General features: G+C 41.9%; 1 protein-coding gene across 2 annotated transcripts; it reads right to left on the bottom strand.

Annotated features, from left to right (window-relative positions):
- Positions 1-86: 86 nt before the first annotated feature.
- LOC134872625 (voltage-gated potassium channel subunit beta-2) lies at positions 87-23,570 on the bottom strand. 2 transcript variants are annotated; one of them, XM_063896003.1, is made up of 14 exons: positions 22,917-23,570; positions 6,725-6,768; positions 6,602-6,639; positions 6,083-6,162; positions 5,856-5,900; positions 5,330-5,374; positions 5,175-5,218; positions 3,963-4,049; positions 3,778-3,863; positions 3,571-3,691; positions 3,383-3,477; positions 3,117-3,237; positions 2,456-2,544; positions 87-2,341 (listed from the first exon to the last, which is right to left on the bottom strand). In XM_063896003.1, the coding sequence occupies exons 1-14, from the start codon at positions 23,210-23,212 to the stop codon at positions 2,252-2,254; spliced, it is 1,281 nt and encodes a 426-aa protein (XP_063752073.1). In that variant the 5' UTR covers positions 23,213-23,570; the 3' UTR covers positions 87-2,251. The 2 variants fall into 2 exon arrangements, with proteins under 2 accessions (XP_063752073.1, XP_063752072.1); XM_063896002.1 differs by lacking the exon at positions 22,917-23,570 and adding an exon at positions 18,152-19,522.
- Positions 23,571-24,728: the final 1,158 nt, after the last annotated feature.

Below are 24,728 nucleotides of genomic sequence, written 5' to 3'. Positions count from 1 at the left end.
AGCATTGTGGGTAATAGCCCATATGCTTTATTTAGAGTCTTTGGGATAGGTTGTTTATATGCAGCTCATAAATTAACATTCCTGACTAAGCACAAATAAACAGTTTATTTATGATGTGAACATGGGAGCTGACTTTACATTATAGCCTATTTCTTCAGGTTATGAATAGTGAATACAAAATCGTTTTTTACTTTGTGTGTGTGTGTGTGTGTGTGTGTGTGTGTGTGTGTGTGTGTGTGTGTGTGTGTGTGTGTGTGTGTGTGTGTACGGATAACCTTTTGTCCGAGTCCTTTTCACGTTCAGTTGTTATGTAACAGGTGCCGAAACAAAAATAAATATACCTTCAAAACATGTGCTTTGTCCCTTTAGATGAGAAATGGTTGGAGCAACAGACATGATACATTCAGAATGAGTTGTCTCTTCTCTCTTGTTTTCTCTTTGTTGCAAGACAAAATATAAGTCATTCAGGCAGAGTTACATTTTCAAGGTTTGATTGAAGTATCTATGTACACTGGAAGCTACACCCGGTCAAACTGAACATCATCACAGTCACAGAGGAGCAATGCTTCAGCCACTCCTTCAGAAAATTCTTCCATGATTCATATATTTAACCTTTTTCTCGTCATCGTCAAACAGATAAGCCTATTTATAAGTACAATGTAACCTTGTACCAACTAAAACAACTGTATCAAAACACACACATCCCGCTCTGGAGATTGGTGCTGCTTTCATGGGAGAATCACAAAAGGAACAAATCCGCCTCCTTCACATTACAAAGAATTGAATTCAATACAAAACTAAAGGGAAAAGACATAAAATGCACATTAGAAAACCAGGTGTGCATGTGTGCAAGACTCAAGGGAACAAACAATACAGAGAGAGAGAAAACTCCCAGAGAAATGAGCAGAGAAGCTATATTTTTAGGCTTCCACAAAACAAGTTACATTTGCTAAATCTTACCCCATGTGACCTGTGGTGAGAGTATTATCACATGTGATAAACTCTGCCTTTTTATTTATTTCCTATCATTTGAAAACTACTATTTTAACACAGTGTGTCCAAATCTTTGCATCAGACGCTCAGTGACCTTCCCACAAACTGCCTCAAACCCTCTGATTTTGGAACAAGGATGCTCTTCACAATAACGGCATTGTTGAAAGTGATGCCAACATGTTTTTGATACAGTTTAGGACAATACAAAGATTATACGTCAGATGGACACACGGCCGTGTCTGCAGACTGAAGAGAGTCTTTAAAGCAAGAGTGCCTGCCAACACAGATCCTGGATCAAACTGCCAGACCATTTAGAGTAAAAAAAATGGCTTAAGGGCACTGCAGATCTACATAAGCCATAAAAGCCATGCCACATTTACACCCCGTGTTGGGGCTATTCTCTCTTAAAGGGACATGCGCACAGTTTACAAACAGAAGAGGCAAAAAGACTGCTGAGAAAGCAGCAGGGTTGGGAAAGTTACTTTCAAAATCTTATCCAATTCTGATTCATGACTGCCAATTTAGATTGTATTAGCCAACACAAAGCACTCCAATCCAAAAATCAGTTACCGTTGCAGTGTTGCCAAAATCATTTCAGAATGAGAAAATATTTGGTGATTTCAAAGTAATACATCACTTTCCAGATTTTAAAAGCATGTGATGTTTCTTGTTTTTTTTTTCTCTTCTCTATCGACTTTACAAGTAATCCCTTGTTCCCAACCCTGTGAAGCAGTGAGCGTGGGAGACCAGTCACATGCACACTATGGGAAACGTCAGGCTAGACACATGAGTACTAACCTTTGGCTCTCTGAATGCTGGGTACTAAACATCATAGAGAATAACAGGCAGCCGCGAGGGGAGGACACTCACATGTCTAATGAAAGCACCATTCACGCTTTAAAGTTGCATCTCAGCACAGAGGTGTTTTTTTCTATTTAAGAACATTTGATTAACATCTGCAGTTGAGTATCTTTGAGCCTCTCGTGGTCTCTGTGGATGCACCTCTGTAAAAATAATCAGTCTTTGAACGGCAGTGAGCAATATATGACCTGTTTTTTTTCACAATTGAGAGATCTTTTTTTTTCAAACATGACACAATGTACTGCGCAAAATGGATTTGCGCACATACTGGAAGCATAATGTTGCTGAGGACATGCAAGTTGTTGAGTATACAGCAGAGCAAAAATTGATGTTTCCCAACGTCATTGTCTTCTTCATCTTCTCGAAAAAACACAAGCTGTCACTGAGTTTTGCATCTTCAAGCGCGCAACTCTTTCTTTGAGTGTGGCTTGTTTCCCAGCAGGCCATCAATCTCAGCAATGGTTTGCGGGGTCATTTGGGAGAGAATCTGCAAGGAGGAAGACAAACAAAAAGGCAATGAAGTTTCACAAAGAAAGTAGCACATCTTTTATTTCAAACTCTGTATGTCACGTTAGATATTTAAACGAAAGAAAAGTAATACCCGTAGTGCACCCAGGTTCTCAAGTAGTTGGTCTGTATTAGAAACACCCAGAAGTACTGAGCTGACTCCCTCACTGCGCAGACACCAAGCTGTACAAACGAGATAAAGCATAAAAACAAATAGACAAATTAAACATGTATACCCAACATATGAGAGTGAGGTCTGATCAGATACACTTTAGTCTACTATCAGTAAATTCTATAGTAGACAGGCAAGCATTCATTGTGGACAAATACACACAATGCCATGCTTTCTAAACAATAAAAGAAAACATACCCTGTTAGTTAAATAATGGACTGAGATTCTATTATTCCTTGCTTTTTTTCCTCGTCTTTTTTCAAGAAAGTGGTGCTTTTACAGATTTGTTGTTTTATCAAATTATCGATTAGTGGAGTGAAAAATAAACACGGATGATTAAACGGAAAAAAATGGGAAAAAGTCATGTTGTAATTGCAACTGACCAATATAGTGGAGGCCCACTGGCAGACGGGACACGTGTAAAGCACTCAAACAGAACAGAAGGTGAACAAACATTTTGAATTAATAATTTTGTACTGTGGCAAAGATTTAAAGTTGGAGAAAAAAGTCCATCTGGGAAAGTGTTCAATAACCTCCAGTCACACAACAGTCACAGATCAGGGCTCTGTTTGCCTGGTCGTACCGATGGCTAACTGTGCAGCGGTGCAGCCCAGTCTGTCCGCCAGTAGATGGAGCTCCTTGATTTTAGCGAGCTGCCTGCGGCCCTCCTCGCTGTTCACTCGCTCCTTCAGCCACTGGTATCCCTTCAACGGAAGAAAAAATGGAGACAAGCGTTGATTCAGTACTGATTTCACACTTCAATTCCCCCACTGATCAGGGAGAGAACTACCTCGAGGCTTATTTCATGTGAGAGAAATCCCAAGTGAGGGCCAGTCAAATCAATCTGACCTTCATTGCTGCTCTGGAGCACTCGGGCACACCATCGCTGTACTTCCCTGTTATTAATCCACAAGCAAGGGGAGACCAGGTCATTGCTCCAACACCTGGAATAAGTGAAGACATTGAAATGAAACAGGGTGAACCTTCAAATAAAAGAAACAAGATAAACTGTGCTGCAAGACTGCTGAGAGTCTGACCGATCTTGTGGTAGAGCTCAGGAAGCTGCACCTCCACCTTATCCCTCTGGAAGTAGTGATACTCCGCCTGCTCACACACAGGCGGTATCAGGTTGAACTGGCGTGCCACTGAGTAGGCCTCCTGGTGGCAAACAAACAGAAACAAAATGGTTAATGATCAGCATTTATTCCATAACCTGACTGCAATGTAACGAGTTCCGTACTCACCATGATTTCCATGGCACTCCAGCGTGAGGTTCCCCAGTACATGGCCATACCCTGGTTTATTACGAACGTCATGGCCCGTACAATCTCTGTAAATGACAGTATAAAGCGTCAAATTTACATCACACTCTTCTGATCATTGAAGGCAATTGATCGCAGCATAATCATTTCAAACATCTGTCACTGACCCTCCATCGGACTGTTCACGTCGTTTCTGTTGGCAAAAACGATGTCCACGTAATCCAGCTGCAGTCTTGATAAGGATCCTCTTAAACCTGCCATTAGAAATGGTCACAGATTAGACATCATCATCAGAAACGGCCTCGCTAGTGAATCTGAAAGGCTTCACTAAGCTAAATGCTAACATCAACATGCTCATGTAAAGCAGGTATACTGTTACACCATGTTTATAATGTTGATTTACACTGTGAAAATATATGCAATCCATCCAAAAGCTGCTGCTGAGATAATTCATCCTGGAGGAAATACAGACCAAAAATGCCGTCCATAGAGCCCCATTGCTGGCATGGCTAACACCAAGTCAGCGTGGTAGGAATGCATGTGCAACAGCTGCGTTACTCAAGTTAAACATCTATTATTTTACATATTGAAAGGTAACGCTATTTTCCTCTACTCAAATGTGACAATACCTTCTGTGTGCCAGCTTTACAATGTTGGGTCTGTTGCCAATATAAAGAAGTCACAATTTAAGAGAAATACAGTCCAATGAAGTCCAAATATGAGCACTGTCCTTGCACATGGTTCACTCAAGTACATCATGGCCTCAAATCCAAAACCTCATTACAATGATGGCATATTGAAGTCCTTGGTAAATTGCCGCGCAAGGGCTACTTATATTGGAACATTCACAAAGAAGTTGCTCTACACAAGGCCAGTAGGCACTTAGGAGGAGGAACTGGTTAAGTGGCTGGAAAGATGGTGCTGTGACCTTGAGATGTTTTTATACCGAGTATTCGTCCCTAAGTTTCCTGGTCCACGGCTCATATGATTTCAATCTGCATTTCCATCCTTCAACACTCAATATCACGCACTTTATCTACCATTAAACAGAACAAATACTTACAATTATAAATGCTGCAAAGGGCCGTACTTGTTTGTACTTCAGCTGTTATGAATCATGGTCATTTGTTTCATCTTTATGTATGTTGATGTATTCACTGTGACATGGTGTGGCTTAAACTGAGCGCACACTCAAAGATTACAGACTCATCAAATGACTCATCTCAGGGTGGGCTAAAGGGGTCGAATGAATGCACTCTGAGAGCAATGTTATATACAGTAAAACTGAATTATCTTAATGTAACTTCAAGAAAATAACTCTGAATTGATCCTTTTTCTTATTTTAGAGGTAACTTTACTCTAAAAATGTTTCCATTTACCTTCAATAATGTGCTTTCTAGAGAGTCCTCTCTCCGTCTCTGCTCTGTGGAGGAATAAAAACACAAATTATTGATGTTTTATCGAGAGCATAAATTAAAGTAATCATTTGTATTGGACCAAAAAAAAGCACATACTCTTTTAGAGTTTTACTTACTGGCCTCCCCAATAGATCTTCGTGGTGATGACGAAACTGGAACGCCTGGCAATAAAACGGTTAGGAGCAAGTTAATATATAAATACGATGTGCGTTATGCAAGTTCAACAGTCATAATTATCTTTCTCTGTGCCTTCAGTTTTTGGTATATTAAAAAAATAATATGTTGACCACTATTGACAGATTCTCGATTTCAAGTTTGACTTTTATTCATCCTTATTTTTCCCCAGATTAAAAGTGTCTCGAGGATTGGCAGTCAGATAAATCAGCTCCCGGTGTTTATTTCCACATGCTATAACATGTTAATCCTTTTATAATCTTTCAAGGCTTAAGCTCCTCATTTGTTTGAAAGTATGAATTTCCCTTGAGATAATTTAATGGTGGCCTGTTACGACAGCAACAAACAACACGTGGTCAACCAGTGTATTTAAAAAGCAAGCAGATTATTAAGGATTCAAAAAAATAAATAATCATTATAAGGCTTTTCACATGCATCGAAGTCAGTTTGAAAAATGAGTAAAATCACCTCCATCCTTTCTTCTTGATAATAATCCCTAGAGTGATCTCCGCTCTGTGGAGAAACACATGATTGATTGAGGAGAGTTGATGCTGAATTCAGATCATACAGGGCATCTGCAGACAAACTGGACACCCAAGATGCATCAGGAGACATAAAGAACATCTCAAAATACAATAAACTGGGAATTAATGTAAAGGTAAAATCGATGCTTGGAGGAAGAAGTGAAGCCTGACCTTCCTGAGGCGTACACCTCTGCCGTGTCGAACAAATTCACCCCGTTCTCATAAGCCATGGTCATCAGGTTCTCGGCCATCTGCGGAGAAAAGAATATGAGACTGTGAGACGTAGGCGGTGGACACATTTTCAATTACACAGAGGTCGTCCGTGAAGGACACGATGCAGTGATGATAATATAGTAGAGATAATATCTAATATCCACCCAGATACTTTTATTTCAGCTGTGGGATTCTGAAATATTTCTATGATAACAAACACTGAGAGTTGTACTGTTGTTCATGAAAGCAATATGAACACAGGTCCTGGGGAATGCACTTCTCATACAAACAGAGACAGCAATTTAATAAGACTGAAGCATCCTTTTGTGCACCTCAATGTTATATTTAATGCTTCCCTGTTTCTTGTCCTTATATCAGTCCTTGTTGATGTTGGGAATGGAGCTGCTGTGATGCAAGAAAAATGTCAGACTTGATCTGACAATAAAGTATTGTCGTATCGTACAGCAGAGCCCTCACCTCATCAGAGATCTGTGATCCAAACGTCACCCAGGTGCCTGAGCGAGAGGAGAGACAGACGTCTGTTTAGTTTGAGGCGGAGGAAACGCAGATGAATATTATCCCGCCTTCAAACCAACTCACCTAACCCGAGGCAAGAAACACGTAGGCCTGACTTCCCCAGGTTCCTGTGAAGAAACAAAGGAAAGACAGTGAAGCTCAGAGTTAAAAAAAAAATGAGGGTATGATCAGAGGTTAGATTAACATACGTGACTGACAGGAGCCACACCCAGTTGTCTTCTGAGGTTCTTACTTTTTGTTTTATCCCATTTATTCTATTTTTACTCCACTGCATTTAAGAGGCAGACGTTGTTTTTTTTACTCAGCGTCTCTTATTCACCATCGATTAGGGGTTTTAAAGACCAATCATATGGTAACCTTTAAAAGATATGATGCACCATATTGGACTCCTTTTGTTTATTTCTGTAACATAATGACATCACTATGTAACACTAGTACTTCTATTGGCTAGAGCTCCAACACATTGTGCATAGGGCACAGGGGCGGGGCAGCTCTAAGAAGTGGACCAATCACAACAGAGCCGGCCAGCTAACCAATCAGAGCAGACTGGACTCTGGTTTCAGGCAGAGGGTGTAGAGGTGCTGCAGCTTTTTGAACATTAAAGCGTGTACAAATGTCACCGTAGAGGTTATAAATACAAACACTAAAATTAGTCCAAATTTAAGAATGATTTTGTATTGGTGTTGTTTGTGGCGCCTACTTAAAATACTAGAAAGATCATCAAAAATGCATTTTCACATGAAGCATGAGAATGCAAAGACATACCAAATCATTAAAGGGAGTTATCCTAAATGAAAGACATGATACACTGCTAAATGTTACTGATTTCCACAGTGTTCCTGGACGTCATGCAGCTGCTGAGTGAAAGTCTTTTTCGCCTGTGGTTAAATTACAGCGTGGGTCTAATTATCTCTGAACAATTGACCTTTCATCCTTTCGTATGTTAACAGTTCAGTGTGTCTCGCAGTGGGTCAGAGAAACAGCTGGAGGGAGCACAGCTCATCTCAGAGAGGCAAAGGCTTCTTTTGTCTGGACTTTAAACGCCCAAAATGTTCCATAAGCATTAAGAAGAGTCAATTACCCAGCATGCCACATTTGATTATCCAGACAGCTGAGTTTTGAAGGGCGAGCACGAGGGAAAGCAGAGAGCTGCATTTCTGACCACAGGAGCATATACAGCTGAGGATGATGTGGGCTTAACGCTCGGTCCGCTCCTCCCTGCGCGCTCTCCACCATTCTAATTAGCCGGGGAGGCAGCTGGAGAAGAACTGCAGCAACTCGCCGCTCACCGTGTTTTCATCTCCAGCGCCTCTCCCCTCTTTGCCTGCCTGCCTGCGTCCGCCACAAATAGCCAAATGCAGGAAGACGGACTGTCAGAGCATTTAGACTCACTGGAACGAGTGCTGCTTTTATTTTCTCTGGTCTATTTTTAATGGCCGACCTAAACCTATTTTTAGATTCCAGCATATGTAAGCACTTGTGCCCCACAGTGTGCGTGTTTGTGGGGGCGTCATTGTTGTGGGTGCGAGACGCTTATTGTTCGTGTCATTCCTTTTAAACTCTGTCAAAATAGTACACAGGTGGAAGGTCGGGAGTGTTTCACTGAGGGAAAAACTGTCAGTGGCGTTTGATGGGGATTATTCCTTGTATGGAAATGTGTCTCTCGTTTGTCAACCAATGGCAGCTCGGTCTGTTCTCACACGCTGAGAGTCGCTTTGAACACTGGGAGTAAATATAAATGAGGCACATGGGAAAAAACACACTTCAGAAGCTTTTTCAAATCAAACATTTAAATATATTTTTTAATTATTTGTTCTCCTTTACTGGCATTGTTTGGTGACATCCATCAAATTGTGCTTTCTTGCCTCATCTTTAGTCAGGGGATGTTCAAGCAAATCTTTTCTTGCAACATTTGACAAGATTAGACCCAAAAACAGTAATCTCAAAATATTCCCTGCTAGTTGAAACACCTATCCTCGGCTTAAAAACAAAACAGAATGCCTTGAAATGTGACAGAGAATAGCAGCTTCAACTCAAAATCACCTGTGAGATAAACAATGTGCACAGGAGAGACATTTTTGTGTTCAAAAATCAAATAGTATAAATGTCTTTTCCTCAAATAGGATTTTCAGCAGACTGCATGTTTTGTGAGGAAAAACCTTCACTTTAACTGAAATTCAAAAACATCTAAAGACGTCTACAGCAGGATGCAGCCTGTGAAAAGCTTATTATTTAGCAGGATATATTGCAGTGGTAGTAAATTAGATTTTATTATAGCCTAGATCCAACTGCGTTTACCACCTTCCTCACACAGGAGTACCATGAACGTGTTATATTGCACATCTTAAATGTGACAAATACAAAATGCAACAACTACAACATGACTCAGCATTGTGATAATGTCATGCATCCGGTAGCATCTAAAGCTGTTACACAAATGCATGTTTCTGTTCGATTAGCTTATATTCAATTCAAAAAACAAGTGCACAGAGCGGACAGCTTTACATGCTTGTGCGTCATTACAGGAGCACCAGAGACACCAGCGTGCATTAGTGGGTGAGTTTCGTGATTGTTATGCACCATATAACACCTTTTTTTGGTTTCCGGGTAATGGAGGATGTCATTGTTTCTCTGTGTGACAACTGGCTGCCCCCCCGCCCCCTCCCTGCTCTCAACTCCACCACTCTCTGCAGTGCTGCAGTCTGCTAAATTACTATCAGTGAGTCTGGAGAGACACATGCTCTCTTTCCTCTCACTATCTCCCTCACGACATTCTCTCTCACACACGCACACTCTCTCACACACATACATGTGCAGACATTCAACATATATTATTTGACATTGATTTGGAAGACTTTATGCAAATACAACATCAGGATCTATACTGTGAGGCGTCAGTGGTCCAATGCTCTCACGTGAATGTTCACGCTCCAAGGGAATTACTCTTCAGCTCTGGCACTAATATTCATACGGTCACGCATGGATGCACTCGTGAATAGGCCACACAGAAACACAGATGCTCTCTGTGGCCTTTATAAGTAGGCCTTCCCTTGTTGAGTGTTTTTCCCTTTCACTCTCCTGCCATAAATCATGAACTCCAAACAAGGTGATTATAGTGAGTTGGCTGACTTGACCATACATTGTTAATGGGAGAGAGAGCGAGTCGGCACACAGGTGCTTCGTCATGGTGTAGTCAGCATTTGAAACTATGCTGACATTCACTGTTTTCACCTGACACTGGAGGAAGACACTGTACAGACGGTTAGGTGCAAATGGTCGAGTTTTTTTTTCCTGCAGTTGTCATAAAATGCCACACACATGCTGAGCAGGCTGCTTTCCAGAGGGGAGAACACCTACAGTGGGGCAAACAAGTATTTAGTCAGCCACCAATTGTGCAAGTTCTCCCATTTAAAAAGATGAGAGATGCCTGTAATTTTCATCATAGGTACACTTCAACTATGAGAGACAGAATGAGAAAAAAAAATCCAGGAAATCACATTGTAGGATTTTTTATGAATTAATTGGTAAATTCCTTGGTAAAATAAGTATTTGGTCACCTACAAACAAGCAAGATTTCTGGCTCTCACAGACCTGTAACTTCTTCTTTAAGAGGCTCCTCTGTCCTCCACTCGTTACCTGTATTAACGGCACCTTTTTGAACTCGTTATCAGTATAAAAGACACCTGTCCACAACCTCAAACAGTCATACTCCAAACTCCACTATGGCCAAGACCAAAGAGCTGTCAAAGGAGACCAGAGACAAAATTGTAGACCTGCACCAGGCTGGGAAAACTGAATCTGCAATAGGTAAGCAGCTTGGTGTGAAGAAATCAACTGTGGGAGCAATTATTAGAAAATGGAAGACATACAAGACCACTGCTAATCTCCCTCGATCTGGGGCTCCACGCAAGATCTCACCCCGTGGGGTCAAAATGATCACAAGAACGGTGAGCAAAAATCCCAGAACCACACGGGGGGATCTAGTGAATGACCTGCAGAGAGCTGGGACCAAAGTAACAGAGGCTACCATCAGTAACACACTATACCGCCAGGGACTTAAATCCTGCAGTTCCACACGTGTCCCCCTGCTTAAGCCAGTACATGTCCAGGCCCGTCTGAAGTTTGCTAGAGGGCATTTGGATGATCCAGAAGAGGATTGGGAGAATGTCATATGGTCAGATGAAACCAAAATATAACTTTTTGGTAAAAACTCAACTCGTCGTGTTTGGAGGAGAAAGAATGCAGAGTTGCATCCAAAGAACACCATACCTACTGTGAAGCATGGGGGTGGAAACATCATGCTTTGGGGCTGTTTTTCTGCAAAGGGACCAGGACGACTGATCCGTGTAAAGGAAAGAATGAATGGGGCCATGTATCGTGAGATTTTGGGTGAAAACCTCCTTCCATCAGCAAGGGCACTGAAGATGAAGCGTGGCTGGGTCTTTCAGCATGACAATGATCCCAAACACACCGCCAGGGCAACGAAGGAGTGGCTTCGTAAGAAGCATTTCAAGGTCCTGGAGTGGCCTAGCCAGTCTCCAGATCTCAACCCCATAGAAAATCTTTGGAGGGAGTTGAAAGTCCGTGTTGCCCAGCGACAGCCCCAAAACATCACTGCTTTAGAGGAGATCTGCATGGAGGAATGGGCCAAAATACCAGCAACAGTGTGTGAAAACCTTGTGAAGACTTACAGAAAACGTTTGACCTCTATCATTGCCAACAAAGGGTATATAACAAAGTATTGAGATGAACTTTTGTTATTGACCAAATACTTATTTTCCACAATAATTTGAAATAAATTCATTAAAAATCAGACAATGTGATTTCTGGATTTCTTTTTCTCATTTTGTCTCTCATAGTTGAGGTATACCTATGATAAAAATTACAGGCCTCTCTCATCTTTTTAAATGGGAGAACTTGCACAATTGGTGGCTGACTAAATACTTTTTTGCCCCACTGTATATTAATAACACCAATGTATGTGTGTGTTTGTGTGTGTGTGTGTGTGTGTGTGTGTGTGTGTGTGTGTGTGTGTGTGTGTGTGTGTGTGTGTGTGTGTGTGTGTGCTTACATGTATTCAGACTTTTTTTGTGCACACACTGTGGAAAGATGCTGGACTGTCTGTTCTCTTTCAATAAAGCTTAATAAACCGCTTCAGGGTTTTTGTTAAGGGTCAGTTCACCAAAATTACACTTTTATTTGCCCGTTCAGAACAATTCTTCTTCTGCCTCAATAACGTCAATTGGTGGCTAATTAAATCCTTATTCGTGGTGCTCAAAGCACTGAAAATGTCCTTCTTCTGTTTTGTGTGTCCTCTGGATAATCCAAAGCAAACTTTGCAAAGGGACTCGATAGAAAGGTTGTTCAAGTGTTTCTTTTTGATATTTTCCACAGATTTCAGCACCACCAACTAGTTTCCCGCTCATTTACAGGATGGATATCTCAGATTGTGGACAGAATCACACGCTGCTACATCACTATAAGTGAGAAAAGTGGTGTTGTCTTGTCTTTATCTCTACGGGAGAAGAAGCAAGTGTAATTCGGACAGTGCTCTAGTTCTCGCTTCAGCTATTATTAATGAATGAGGTTGAACAACAGACTTTCCATGCAATGTAATGTTTTTTTAATTGATTTATATTAAAACAGCTTTGAAACTAGGTCTGTCCTAATTATGAAATACACATGACGTGGGCGAAGCAAATGAGATGAAGACACACAAAATCAGATGCTACCTCATGTCCACTTTATTGAACGGCATTTTGTTTTTGTGTGAATGGACTGCATTGATTGGGCAGATTATTTGTTTGAAATAATACAGAAATGTCTCGATTGTCTAGATAACTTTTAGTCGTCTCAATATATATTAAAAAAAGAGTTTATTAAAGACATTCAGTTTTAGATAAGGTAAAATGTCTCATGACATGCTTTAAAATTATGAAATGTCAAACCCTAAGATGTTTTTGGGTATCATGTTGTCCCTCATGTGTTTCTGGGAATTAGCTCGTAAAGGTTGTAGAAGAACAGAAATTGCTTTTACAATGCATGTTCAAGATGTTTAACTATAGTGGGTACAATTAAGAAGCTTTTTAACTCAAAGATAAACAAACATTTAAACTTTTATATATATTTATTTTATATATTTGAATCGTTTCGGGGACTTTTCTGTGTGTCTTTTTGATTTAGCTGTGTTCCTGCTCTTACATAATGACGACATAGTGACGACTCTCTGCCGATAGACAATATCAGACTCTGACTTTGACAGATTTTTTTTCAGAGGACGTGACGTGGATTTTCCACCCCTGATTATGTCCCTCACTGCTGCCAGCACTTCAGTCCACAGGCAAATATTGACAGTCACAAACAACACTGACCCAGCAAATTATTGGTTTTGTGTTCAAGTGGAGTCCGTTTAACATCTCCAGTCTGCAGCTGTACAAATACAGTATGGCACAATTCCATGTTTTAGAATCATAACATTCAGCAACCTGTTAACACATGTAACGATGTGTCAGATAAAAAAAAAATAGCCAGATGTTTGATCAAGATTTGGATATATTTTGATTAGGAGCCAGGTTAAAGAGGCCCTATTATGTTTTATGAGTTTTCCCTTTCCTGTAGTGTGAGTGTCTCCCCCACACTTCCCCCTGCCTGAAACGCCCCTGTAATGCTTCTTTTGTTTACCTCCATAACATAGTGACATCACTAGGTAACACTTGTACTTCTATTGGCTAGCGCTCCAACACCTTGTTCATTATAGGCTAAAGGGCGGGACATATCTAGGCAGATCACAACAGCTGACCAATCAGAGCAGACTGTGCTCTGGTTTAAGACAGAGGGTGAAAAGAGCACAGGCAGTATGAGAAAAATAAAGAGCTTTTTGAACATTACAAATGTCACATTAGAGGCACAAAAAACTAATATGAACCTGAAAATGAGCATTATATGTCCTCTTTAAAATCGAGTGAAGCTTTACCAAACATTTTCATAGTGATGTCACTAATCTGCCTGGTCAACTGGAAATAAAAAAACACAGCGAGAGAAAATGTAAAGGTCAAGGTTGTTGCAGCGCTGCCTCTTTATTCTCTGTGCTACACAAACCATTTGTTTCCAGTGATTGTTTTTCCTGGATAACAAAACGAGGCCAAAGCATTTAATTATCACTTTATTATCATTCATCACAACTCCACTCTGTGAAGTCAATATTTTACCACTGTTTGGTATTCATTATGGCGTCCATAGGGCTTTACAAAACGGAGAATATGTTGCTCTGTTAACCCTTTTCTACAGCTCTGACTGGGTTTTGTGTATGAGGCAACTCTATAACCAGGTTAAAGTAGGAGATCAAATTAACAAACTGCAAATTCGAAAGTCTGAGACTGGTTTTATGTAATCAGACTAAAATGAAAAGAGTTTATATGCTTGTTCTTCTATTGACACCACAAGCATTTATATGGATTCATAATTGGCAGTTGAGGATGAGAGGTGTGGACTTGAGTGAGACTAAAAGTACAAATCGAAAAAGACCTGCAACTTGACTTGAACCTGCATACCGATAACTTGTTACTCCACTCGCACTTGAGCTGCTTGACCAGAAAATACTTGATCATTCCCCCACACTATAAGAAGTATGTTTTAAGAAACTGTGCAACTGGCCCCGGCCGTGGCGCAACTGGCTGGGGCACCTGCACTGTACGTTGATGTTTTGTCACTAAGCACAAATCGGAGGAAATAATACCAAAGATTCTCATTTTCGTACGCAGACAAAAACAATCAAAAGTTGACAACAAAACTAATCTGAGGAGATACGTGCAACGTTGTGGAATTCAACATCTTAAGTTTAGGACTTGAGGGACTGTCAGTCTTCACTTGCAAAATAATGGCTTGGTCCCATCACTGCTAGAAGTCCATTGGCCAGCACGAGCTCTTGACATCTATGGGACATATTTTTCAGTAGTGTCTTGGCAAGGTACCAAGATTCGCTGACACACCGCCAAACAGCATGGTAGGTACAGAGTGCTCTCTGTTTACGAGGTTTCACACCCAAATGACGTTTATACTCAGCAATTCAAAGGGTTTCAATTCTGTCTTTGCAGGTGTATTTCTCTCAGTGTGTAGTCTAAAATCTGAATAAGCGATTTTCAAAAATCAAAAAGCAGCAATACTGAAGGCCAAGCAATCGGCCTCTTCCTAAACAGGCACCGGTTTCCACAATGTGTCTGTACAACTTCACAGGGTTGTTCATCCTGTTCACCATCAACTCGATCATTACTCCATCAGCTGCTGAGAGTTCAGGCTTTCAAAACTCACTGTTCAAGTGTACTCCGTTAGAGCACAGCGCTTCTCTGAATGGATGAATGTCATGACACTTTGAATCCTGATGGAAATGCAAATAAGTTTAAGCCTTGTTCTCTAGCTATATATCATCCTGTCACAGGGAATGTCTATTTAGTATCTACTTTTCTTATCACTGTTGGGAAATGTGTTTATTCAACTAGAGGCATATGTGTATTACGTGGGGAAAAGTAGCTTCACAAAATAATCCACAGTTCCACTAACACACTTTTCCCAGAGCTTTCTGCCACTTCACAGAATCTGAGGAAACTCCATGTGCTGATGATGACCATAAGATGTAGGTCAAAGTCCTTGAAAAAGATGGAAGCTTGAGTTCAGATCAAACGACCAAAAGAAAAAGAAAACTGAAGATAATTAGCTGTGTCAAATGTGTGACAATTAGTTACAAGAGATGATTGATACCATCTCCTGCTTGGAGTGGTATTGATGTTATCATCTCATTCTCTGCAAGCAAGAGTATTTCACAGAATTGCACTTTTGCTTTGATGTATTATGAGCTTAAATGATAATAGAAATGTTGCCAATAGTTCAATTTGACTTCCTGAAAACCTCAGCGTGATGGATGTAGAAACAGCAGATGAACGTGACGTCTTCCCTGAACACCTCCCTTTCTCTCCCACTCTCAATTAAGTTCTTCAACCCTCATGAACAATGTTTGTTAGTACTGTGTTAAGACTCTATTTAAATGTTTTCCCTCTCAATCCTGCATTGAGATAGATGCATCCAGCAGCCTCCAACTGATACAATGTGCCCTGACGCCATGGCAATACAGAAATATATGAGGAGAAGTCAAAAACAATGGTGGATAAATCTTTCCTGGGAGTGTACCTGACCTGCTTACCGGGTTGCGTTTGAAGGAAAGAGAAGAGAAGGCTTTGTTACCATAGAAACAGAGTGACATGCGAGACTCACCTCCACAGGTCCCGAAAAAAACAAAAGACAACGGCTGCTGTTTTTACCTGATATAACTATGTGCTTGAGGCTTTGATTTAGAATTTTAAAATACGTTAAAATGAGCTGATGTGATGAACACATGACTGTTCCCTTGGTCAAGTTGATGTGAATGTACCGCAGTTATTCTAATCACACAATTATACTTAATCAACCCAGTCCGAAATATTACTGTATGTTAAACATATAGTGTGTAAAGATTCATTTATATATCACAAAGAAATGACTGAATTCTGTCACAGAATTCAGACAGACAGAGACAGTTGCCATTTCTCTGTTTTTCACACTGATTGCACATTTGTCCCCTTTTTACTACCACACAAACACAGCACACACACACACACACACACACACACACACACACACACACACACACACACACACACACACACACACACACACACACACACACACACCTTTCCATTTAAGGTTGCATTTTCTTAAACTCGGATGAGAAAGGCGAGATAGAGATACTCAAACAGAGGGGGCAGCATGGGATAGATAGCTGGCAGCAAGTGCCACTGTCTGCGTCTTATGAATATTCAGGTTAATGTGATGGCAGGGGAATTAAAACAATGCTAACAAGCAGGCCAAATAGTTGCAACATGTTCTACCATCTGGATCAGACTTCTTTAGCTGTTGACTTCTGCTCTAGCGTGATGTTCATAAGGCCTCAGTCCACATCGTGTGAAGATATCCCCAGCGTTTCCTCTCTGCACGGACACACAGACCCATCACAGCGTGCGTACATGTTTTATGCAGATCCTGGTTCCTCCCTGACCTCAGTGTGGTGGTGACAGCAGTGGAAAATGGAGAATGTCCGACCGCCGTGCTGCATCAAACACAGTCTGCGGCCGGGCGGTGGGCTTTCAGAGGACTCGGTTTAAAGAGAAGGGGCTGATAAGCGACAGCAGTGCTGAATGATTAGGAAATAAGAGAGACACAAACTAAAGGCAATGCCTGGGGTGTTGCCACTGGCAACTGGAGCTGGCCATATGCTATATAGACTTTGTGCTGCTGCACTCCCTGCTAGGGACACTTTTCCAGAGACGGCTGTGAAGAAAACACCAAATCAGAAGAATGTATGCAATTCTCTAGGAAGACAAATCCGTAGTGGAGGTATCCAGGTTTCATCTTGTGCCTCATTCCCTTTTTAGACTTCCTATTAAATGAAAACTGAAGAAAGCTGGCAATTCAATGAACCTGATTACAAGGAAAACGGGTAATTAAAAACCTCCAGTTACTGAGTTTAACAGCGTCAAAGAAGCACACGTATCTATGGACCGCAGCATACTGTGGTCCTATATCTTCTAGTGTGTTACTATATGCATTTTTATATACGAACAGTGCTGTGTAAGTGGAAGCTGCATGAACAACTGTCCGAACTGAAGCTCTGATCCATCAAGGAGCTTAATCAAATCTAACAGAGAAGGATCAGCATTATTTCCTTTGCTGTTTGTCTGGTCTGTGTTCCCCCTACATTATGACTCTGACCAGGTATGTGCAGTATTCGGTGCATATGATGCTGCAACACTTTTTAATGAAACCTTAATGCTTTTTAAACCTCCATAAAAAGCTCTGGTGGTGGAAAGCTGTTATTATTCAGAGGCAAATTAATCTGTGGTAAAGACCAAGAAGGCAGGGCCAAATTTGCATAAAGCACCTAAATGCTCCTATGCATACTGCCTGTTACACTGTGATAACATTACAGCTGTTTGGTATGCACTGCATCAGCATTTTTACACCTGTCAGAGCAAGCATTTTCAGGCGTTAATGCCATATTTTATGATGTCAGTAAAATCACTGCTGAATGTGCATTTGATGAGGTGCTTTACATCATCGCTAATGGATGTTCTGCATGTAGGCAGCCTGCAAAATATGATATGAGGTGAACCTAAGGTTAGCTTGAATTGTCACCAATATGCAGGATGCATATTGGTGACCTCACATCTCGGCAAAGAGATGGAGAGAAACAGAAAATAGAAAGCCTGGTTGGTGGGGCTTCATGATGTGCAGATCCAATCACCACATCCCTGCATGGGATTTGCCACTGACGCTCATTATGATAATCTACTACCTGTGGAATAATCTTGGGGGTCAGAATGCCGTGATTATCATAGTGGAATGAAAACCAGTGTGACAGTGGATTAACCCTTAACCCCTGGAGCTCCTTATCTCCATACTCACCTGTACTTCATGCTGGTGTGGCGCCCGATGGCCTCCTTCATGTGGGCATGGCCGTGCGGAGCCTGGCGCGACCCGGGACCCTCCCTGGTCTTGACCGAGCCTTGAGACATGTAGTTGCCATTACTTCCTTGTCCACTACCTCCTCCACCTCCACCTCCCCCTCCACCGCCTCCTCCTCCTCCTCCACCACCACCACCACCTCCTCCTCCTCCTCCACTGCTTCCTCCAGGAGGTGGAGCAGTGCGAAGGCCACAAAGCCGGTCTTCACTGCGACTCTTGAGGTTGTGCTCAGTGCAGGCGAAAGACACCTGCATCCTGACCCTGGTTTCCGGGGGCTTTTGATTTGGGGAAGAGGGCGGGGGTAGTTACACACACTGTTGGTGCTGATTGTTGTGGCAAAGCACTGACGCTCATACAAAAAGTGCTCAGACAGGGCAGGGCAGAGATTTCGGCTGAGAGTTGGAGGGTGCAGGCAAGAGTCCAGCCTCTAACATGACACACACAGAGTAACCATCTGCACTGTCTCCTGTCTGGTGATTCAAACCTGGCAAAAGGGCTCTTTGAGTTTTCACACCCACAAGATGCATCAGGGCTGCTTTCCAAAAACCATCAGGCGGCTTGTAAGCTCACAGCAGTCCTCAGACGGATTTGGGGATGTGGCAGTTCTTGGGAACCCCCTCAAAACCTGCGTGCAACAGAAGCTTCCCTCGAGAGTGTCAGCAGCACGGCCTCCTTGCACATACATGCACGGGCTCCTATGGCTTATGTTGGCTGGTAAAACACTTGATAGATCGCTGTCTTCTCTTCAGCTGAGGTTGTGGGTCTTGAGCCGGGGAGCTCCGGAGTGTGCCGCAGCAATGACAAAACCACAGCTACAGGCATCTTCGCACCTCGCGTCGAAATAAGTCATAATTTTCTTTTTTTGTCGCAAGGTGGGTCAGCAAAAAAAAAAAAAAAAAAACTGCTCGAATTTACATTCCCGAGGAATCCAATCCGAGCAAAGGGAAATAGACTTGCTATGATGCGTATTCACACAGTCAGAGCCCACCGATGCATCATCGCCCAGCAGCCTCACGCAGCATCAAATTGATGCAAAAGAGAGAGAGAGGAAACAGAAAGCAAGAGCCGAATTTGTATTACCTTCAGTGTAAGAAGTCGCTCACATACCGGCAGCAGCTGTGCAGCTCTTCCGTTATTCGACCAAATCTCACGGTGCACGGATTTGAAAAAAACGCCGGCACACTGGCCCAGAAATCAGACATCTCTCACGCGCGACGCCCCCTCCCTCAGACCCATCCTGTCAGCACACAGACCCACTTTATTTTCTTATACTTTCCCTTTCCACAAGCTCCAAAATGTTCACGGCACACTCGCAATGTGGGGGTTTGCGAGATGCTCTCTCACTCTGTCTCTCTCGCGCTCTCTCTCTCTCTCTCTCTCGCGGGTGTGATCTCTACATTTTTCATCACACGGATGACCACACTTCATCACAGCGTCATATTGTGTTAGTGGAGCTATTACAACATTTGGAAATAATCACTCAAAAAAGGCTTGTTGTCACATTATTGATACACTATCACTTCAAATTGCACTTAGGGTCGACAGAGCACCATTTCCACACGTCTCTCTCCTTGTCAACATGCAGTGCTCTGTCTTTCTATTCTACCACACCCTTCTACACTCAGATCCTGAATCAGCCGTGTTTTAATGCCAACATCACCAGAAGTCATCCTGCAACACCGTGCCATCATAGTCTCACAACAAAGAGCAGATTCATGGCTTCTGAGTCACCTCACATCACATCAAAATAAAGCATAGCATGGGATATCATATTGCATTACATCATGTTAAAATTAAACTGATGTGTTGTTTGGAGGCCAGGCAATGATGATAGTTGCTTCTAGGCTGTGTTCACAATCTAAATTATTCTTCCATAACCTTAGAGAGGACAGTCAATCCAGGAAGTTCTCAGATTTTGCTCAATCTGCTAGAAAAACCTTTCTTGTGGAAATAAAAAATGCAGGCACACATTCGTCATAACCGCAAATTGTTTGTCTGGCTAAGGAAATCTTGCTTCAGAGCAATCTGCAGTCCCAGGATGATGCCAGAGCAGATTGCAGTCAGCTGTCAGCACACTGCAACATGGAGCTGAAAATCAGCTGTTTCTAAAGAGACATTCAATACATGTTGGGACAGTGATATATTCATGAAGAAAAAGAGAAGGACATATCACTTTGAACTTTTAAAAGAGAAGATTGTTGAATGATCTCTTGCTCTGTAGTGATCACCGGCACAAATATGTGGATGTTGAAACCACATTTTCCAAAAATCCCCCTTTCTGTTGTATCTAGAAACACATAATCATAACATTCACCTTAAGTCTAACAATGTTCACCATCATCACTTTAAAATGAATAAAAGGTGTGTTAAACTGGGGTCTACCTACCTACCTACCTACCTACCTACCTACCTACCTACCTACCTACCTACCTACCTACCTACCTACCTACCTACCTACCTACCTACCTACCTACCTACCTACCTACTTACCTACTACCTACCTACCTACCTACCTACCTACCTACCTACCTACCTACCTACCTACCTACCTACCTACCTACCTACCTACCTACCTACCTACCTACCTACCTACCTACCTACCTACCTACCTACCTACCTACCTACCCCGCCACCCATCCATCCATCCATCCATCCATCCATCCCTCCCTCCCTCCCTCCCTCCCTCTCCCTCTCCCTCTCCCTCTCCCTCTCCCTCTCCCTCTCCCTCTCCCTCTCTCTCTCTCCCTCTCTCTCTCTCTCTCTCTCTCTCTCTCTATCTATCTATCTATCTATCTCTCTCTCTAATGCTAAGTTGTCATTTAAAAACAGGAGCAGTATAAACGGGTACTACATAAAATTGAATAACAAATAGCTTGTTCTTAAATGGACAATCTTGCAGAGATGGAGTAAAGAAACATCTCCAACAGTGTCACTTTTCTGGTGGCAGCAGAGCTCATCATAGCTTACTGACTTTCTTGGATTGAAGTAGAATAATGAAAGCTGGAAATTGTTTGTGGTATGCCTCTACATGAGTTGTGCATGTAGTTTAGCAATGCTGAGGTCATTTATCCTCCCTGAACTTTGAAGTACATCTTGTTCTTTTTGTGGTTTTGGTTTGTATTGAAACAATCCAGTCCGTCCCAAAGAGGACAGTTATTAAACGCTTTTAGTAGGATTACTTTGAGCTAAATCCATCACATTTCTGAATCCAGTTGTGAATATGTCAAACCTTTAGGCTTTTTTGTTTTGTTTTGTTTTTTGTGGATGACAAGATTATGTTTTCAGCCCTCAAAATCGTTAAGGATCCATTTGAATTTCCCAAATGTGTAGTCCAGCTGATGAAGGAAATGGGTGTTTCCACCAAAAGCGATAAATTAGCCAGCACGCCGGCACAGATTGTTAGCTGTTGTGTTGATTACAACTAATGAGTCACGAGGGAGTTTTAATGTGATGCATCATGCTGAGAGGCTGTATAGAGACTGCTGCCATTACAGACAGGAGAGTCACAGTTAAAGAGATGGAGAGCTGGAAGAGACTATTAAACTGCTTTCCTACTTGATAGTTCAATCAAATGTATGCTGATAGAGAACTCTGCAAATACATCAGAGAATCCATGAGAAATGTCTCTTGTTTGTACAAATGTTCCTCTTTTTGCTGCAGAAGATTTTTCTCCTTCTCTGGTTTGATGTATTTGTGCCACAGGGTTGTTGTGTCTTCACACCAGAGAGACGCTGCCACCTAGAGGCAACTCTGCTGGACTATTAATGGTTGTGTGAGACTGTATGAGATTCAATTAAATGATACCTTGTGAAAGGAACACTGTGTTGGAAAAAAGATATGCATACATGTATATATTTGGCTGATAAATGATGAATGGTTTTCGCCTCTGATATTGAATTTGCAAACAATGGCAAAATATGCAACAAAATGCTTTTTTTCCCTCCATGTTTTTGGTCTTTTCGCCCATTTTTCAGTGGAAACGGATATATGGCAACCAAATATCATCTCAAGATACTTCAGCTATCAGCTCTGTAAAGGTACAAACACTGTAACCACAGACTCTGTGTCCCCTGCTGCAGAATCATGCATCATTAACCTTAAACACATGCCCCACTGCTGTTGACTTTTCTAAGCTGTCTTTTGGAGAAGAATTAGACAATGGTTGAACTAAAAGTCCCATATAAGTCATTGTATCTGGCATTAATATTGTTGATCCCCAAACAGGCAGATGTTTCCGCAGTCCAGCCACATTTATTCAGCTCTGCTGTGCTTTGAAATCTCATCAAACGCTTGATATTTCTTTCTAGGTCACTGGTGGAAAAAAAAATATATATTGCAAATATATTTCTTTTTTCTCCACCCAGGACTGATGTCTCCACTCACTGCCTTCAATTGCAGTCCTTTTCAAACATTCATGCATTAGTCATATATTGTAAAAATATTAAATGTGCTATTTGAAAAGAATCACCCGCAGATGTCTGAGTGCAGAACGGTCTGACCTTATTTCTCTTTAATGTTTAGTTTGTCCTACGGCTTAGCAGCAAATCTAACTTCTTTTTGAATGGGTCTGTATGAATGCAACATAAATGTTTAATTCTATGTTGTTGTTTTTACATCCATCTGTCCTCTACTCAAAAATGAAATAGCTTTTTTGGTTTATGTTATAACTTCATTTGCTTCTACTTTGTGCCTCTTTCCCTCTCACCTGTATGTCATTGCAGAGCGCTCGGCCTCGAACTCGGCCAGGGAGAGGCCACACTCTCTCAGGTAGAGCTCCAGTCGGCGTCGCTCCACCAGCCTGTGCGCCGCCTCCAGGATCTGAGAAGCCAGAGCCTCTGACTCGGTCCTCTGGTCCGAGGTCTTGCTGCTCCGGGCTCCAGATTTGGCCACAATATTCCCAGAGGAGGACGACGCCTTGGGCTTCTTACTGATGCCATAGAGGTCTTCCACTGAGTATTTCCCTCCTTTACCTCCTCCACTTCCACCGCGGCTGGCAAACATTGTTTTTCTGGTACCAAGCGCAGCAAACTGATGAAAATCGTTCCTCTCTTTTGTGCAGTTCTGCCTGCTACGTCCACTTTAGGAGAAAGCTGCTTCCGCGTTAAAAACAAAACAACAAGGCAGAGCTATTTTGATAGAGATTCATGAAGATTTGAAACATCCGGCCCGAGGATGTCAGACATCAAACACCTGGAAACAAGAACTTAAGAATCAAAAAGTGTTGATTCCTCCTTTGAGGAGTCTAAATCTAAAATAAAACAAAGCCTGTTTTAACATTTCAGCGGCAGCACCCAGTCACAAACAATGACTCCTGCTGATGTGAGGTGCTTCTTTGAGCAAAAATGGATGTGAAAAGCAATCAGAATCTTCCTCCCTTTATCTTTTAAAAGAGGGATTTGTGGTTGAAGCCCCACCAGCTTACATTTGTTCAGATTAAGAGCCCGGATGATTTATCTGTACTTCTCTGGCCGCCATATAATCTGATGCAGCAGAGGCGCTGAGGGTTCAGCTCCCTGACCTTTTCTTCCAATCCTGAGTGTGAATATTTGTTCTACCTACATGTAGAGTTGATACGTTTTTCTGCAGACTGGTCAAAACTAACAGTCGTTGCTCTTCAGATCCTGTTGGTTAAAACAGAAAGATAGTGGCATCCTTCCAAAGCCTGGCACCAGCTTCAGGCCGACTTTACTATGGGGGTCTGGGTTAATGTGCAAACCCCCTGTGCCTGATGTTCACACAAAGCATAAAATAGCACAGAATGTGTGAACCTCTTTCCACTGGAGGGGGAAATAAAATGTCCTTCCACTGATGTCCTGTTAGTAAAAATGATCGGATATCATCTGGGTACAAAAATGTAATTAAATTAAAGGAAATAAACGCCATGAAACCACATGGACACACAGAGGGTTGCAGTCTGCAAAACGCTGATGCTTATGGAGAGGATTACTGATCTTTTAAAGGGTGTATGCAAAGAAATCCACCTTCTAATCTCCTGCCTGCATAGCAACAAGTATTAAAGTATTACAAAAAATAAGTAATGCCCTCTCTTCCACCATAAAAATAAATGTATGTTTTAGTTTTAAAAGAAAACAATCAAAAGAACCATAAATGAGTGTAAATAATGTCCCACATCCCCACACGTCTACAGTAGGTCAACGCCTGTAAACACACTGGTTTAAACACACTGTCAATGACTTAATGGGTGACTGGAAGTTCATCAGGTTCATTGACTGACGGGGAATCCATTAAGACATCTGTCACTCTTTTTTCTTTATTTTCCTATATCTTTCAGCCGTCGATGCCGCCATGAAGGCGCTATTCTTAAACTGTGTTCCTGCCCTTCCTCTGCTGCAGTGGCTTTTAATAGCGCAGATCATCTGGGATTAAGCTGCTATAATCGCTCTTTCGATTGACCGCAGTCACACAGGCTGCTCCCAAGGGTCAGTCTTGATCTTTGGTGTTAAACACAACCACAAGTGTTTCCGGGCCTCACAAATTGCTTGATGACCCCCACCAG

The sequence above is a fragment of the Eleginops maclovinus genome, chromosome 11 (genome assembly GCF_036324505.1).
Source record: "Eleginops maclovinus isolate JMC-PN-2008 ecotype Puerto Natales chromosome 11, JC_Emac_rtc_rv5, whole genome shotgun sequence".
In the NCBI taxonomy this organism is placed as follows: domain Eukaryota; kingdom Metazoa; phylum Chordata; class Actinopteri; order Perciformes; family Eleginopidae; genus Eleginops; species Eleginops maclovinus.
The sequence above is the reverse complement of the archived record's forward strand: the minus strand, read 5'-3'. Positions and strand labels throughout refer to the sequence as shown.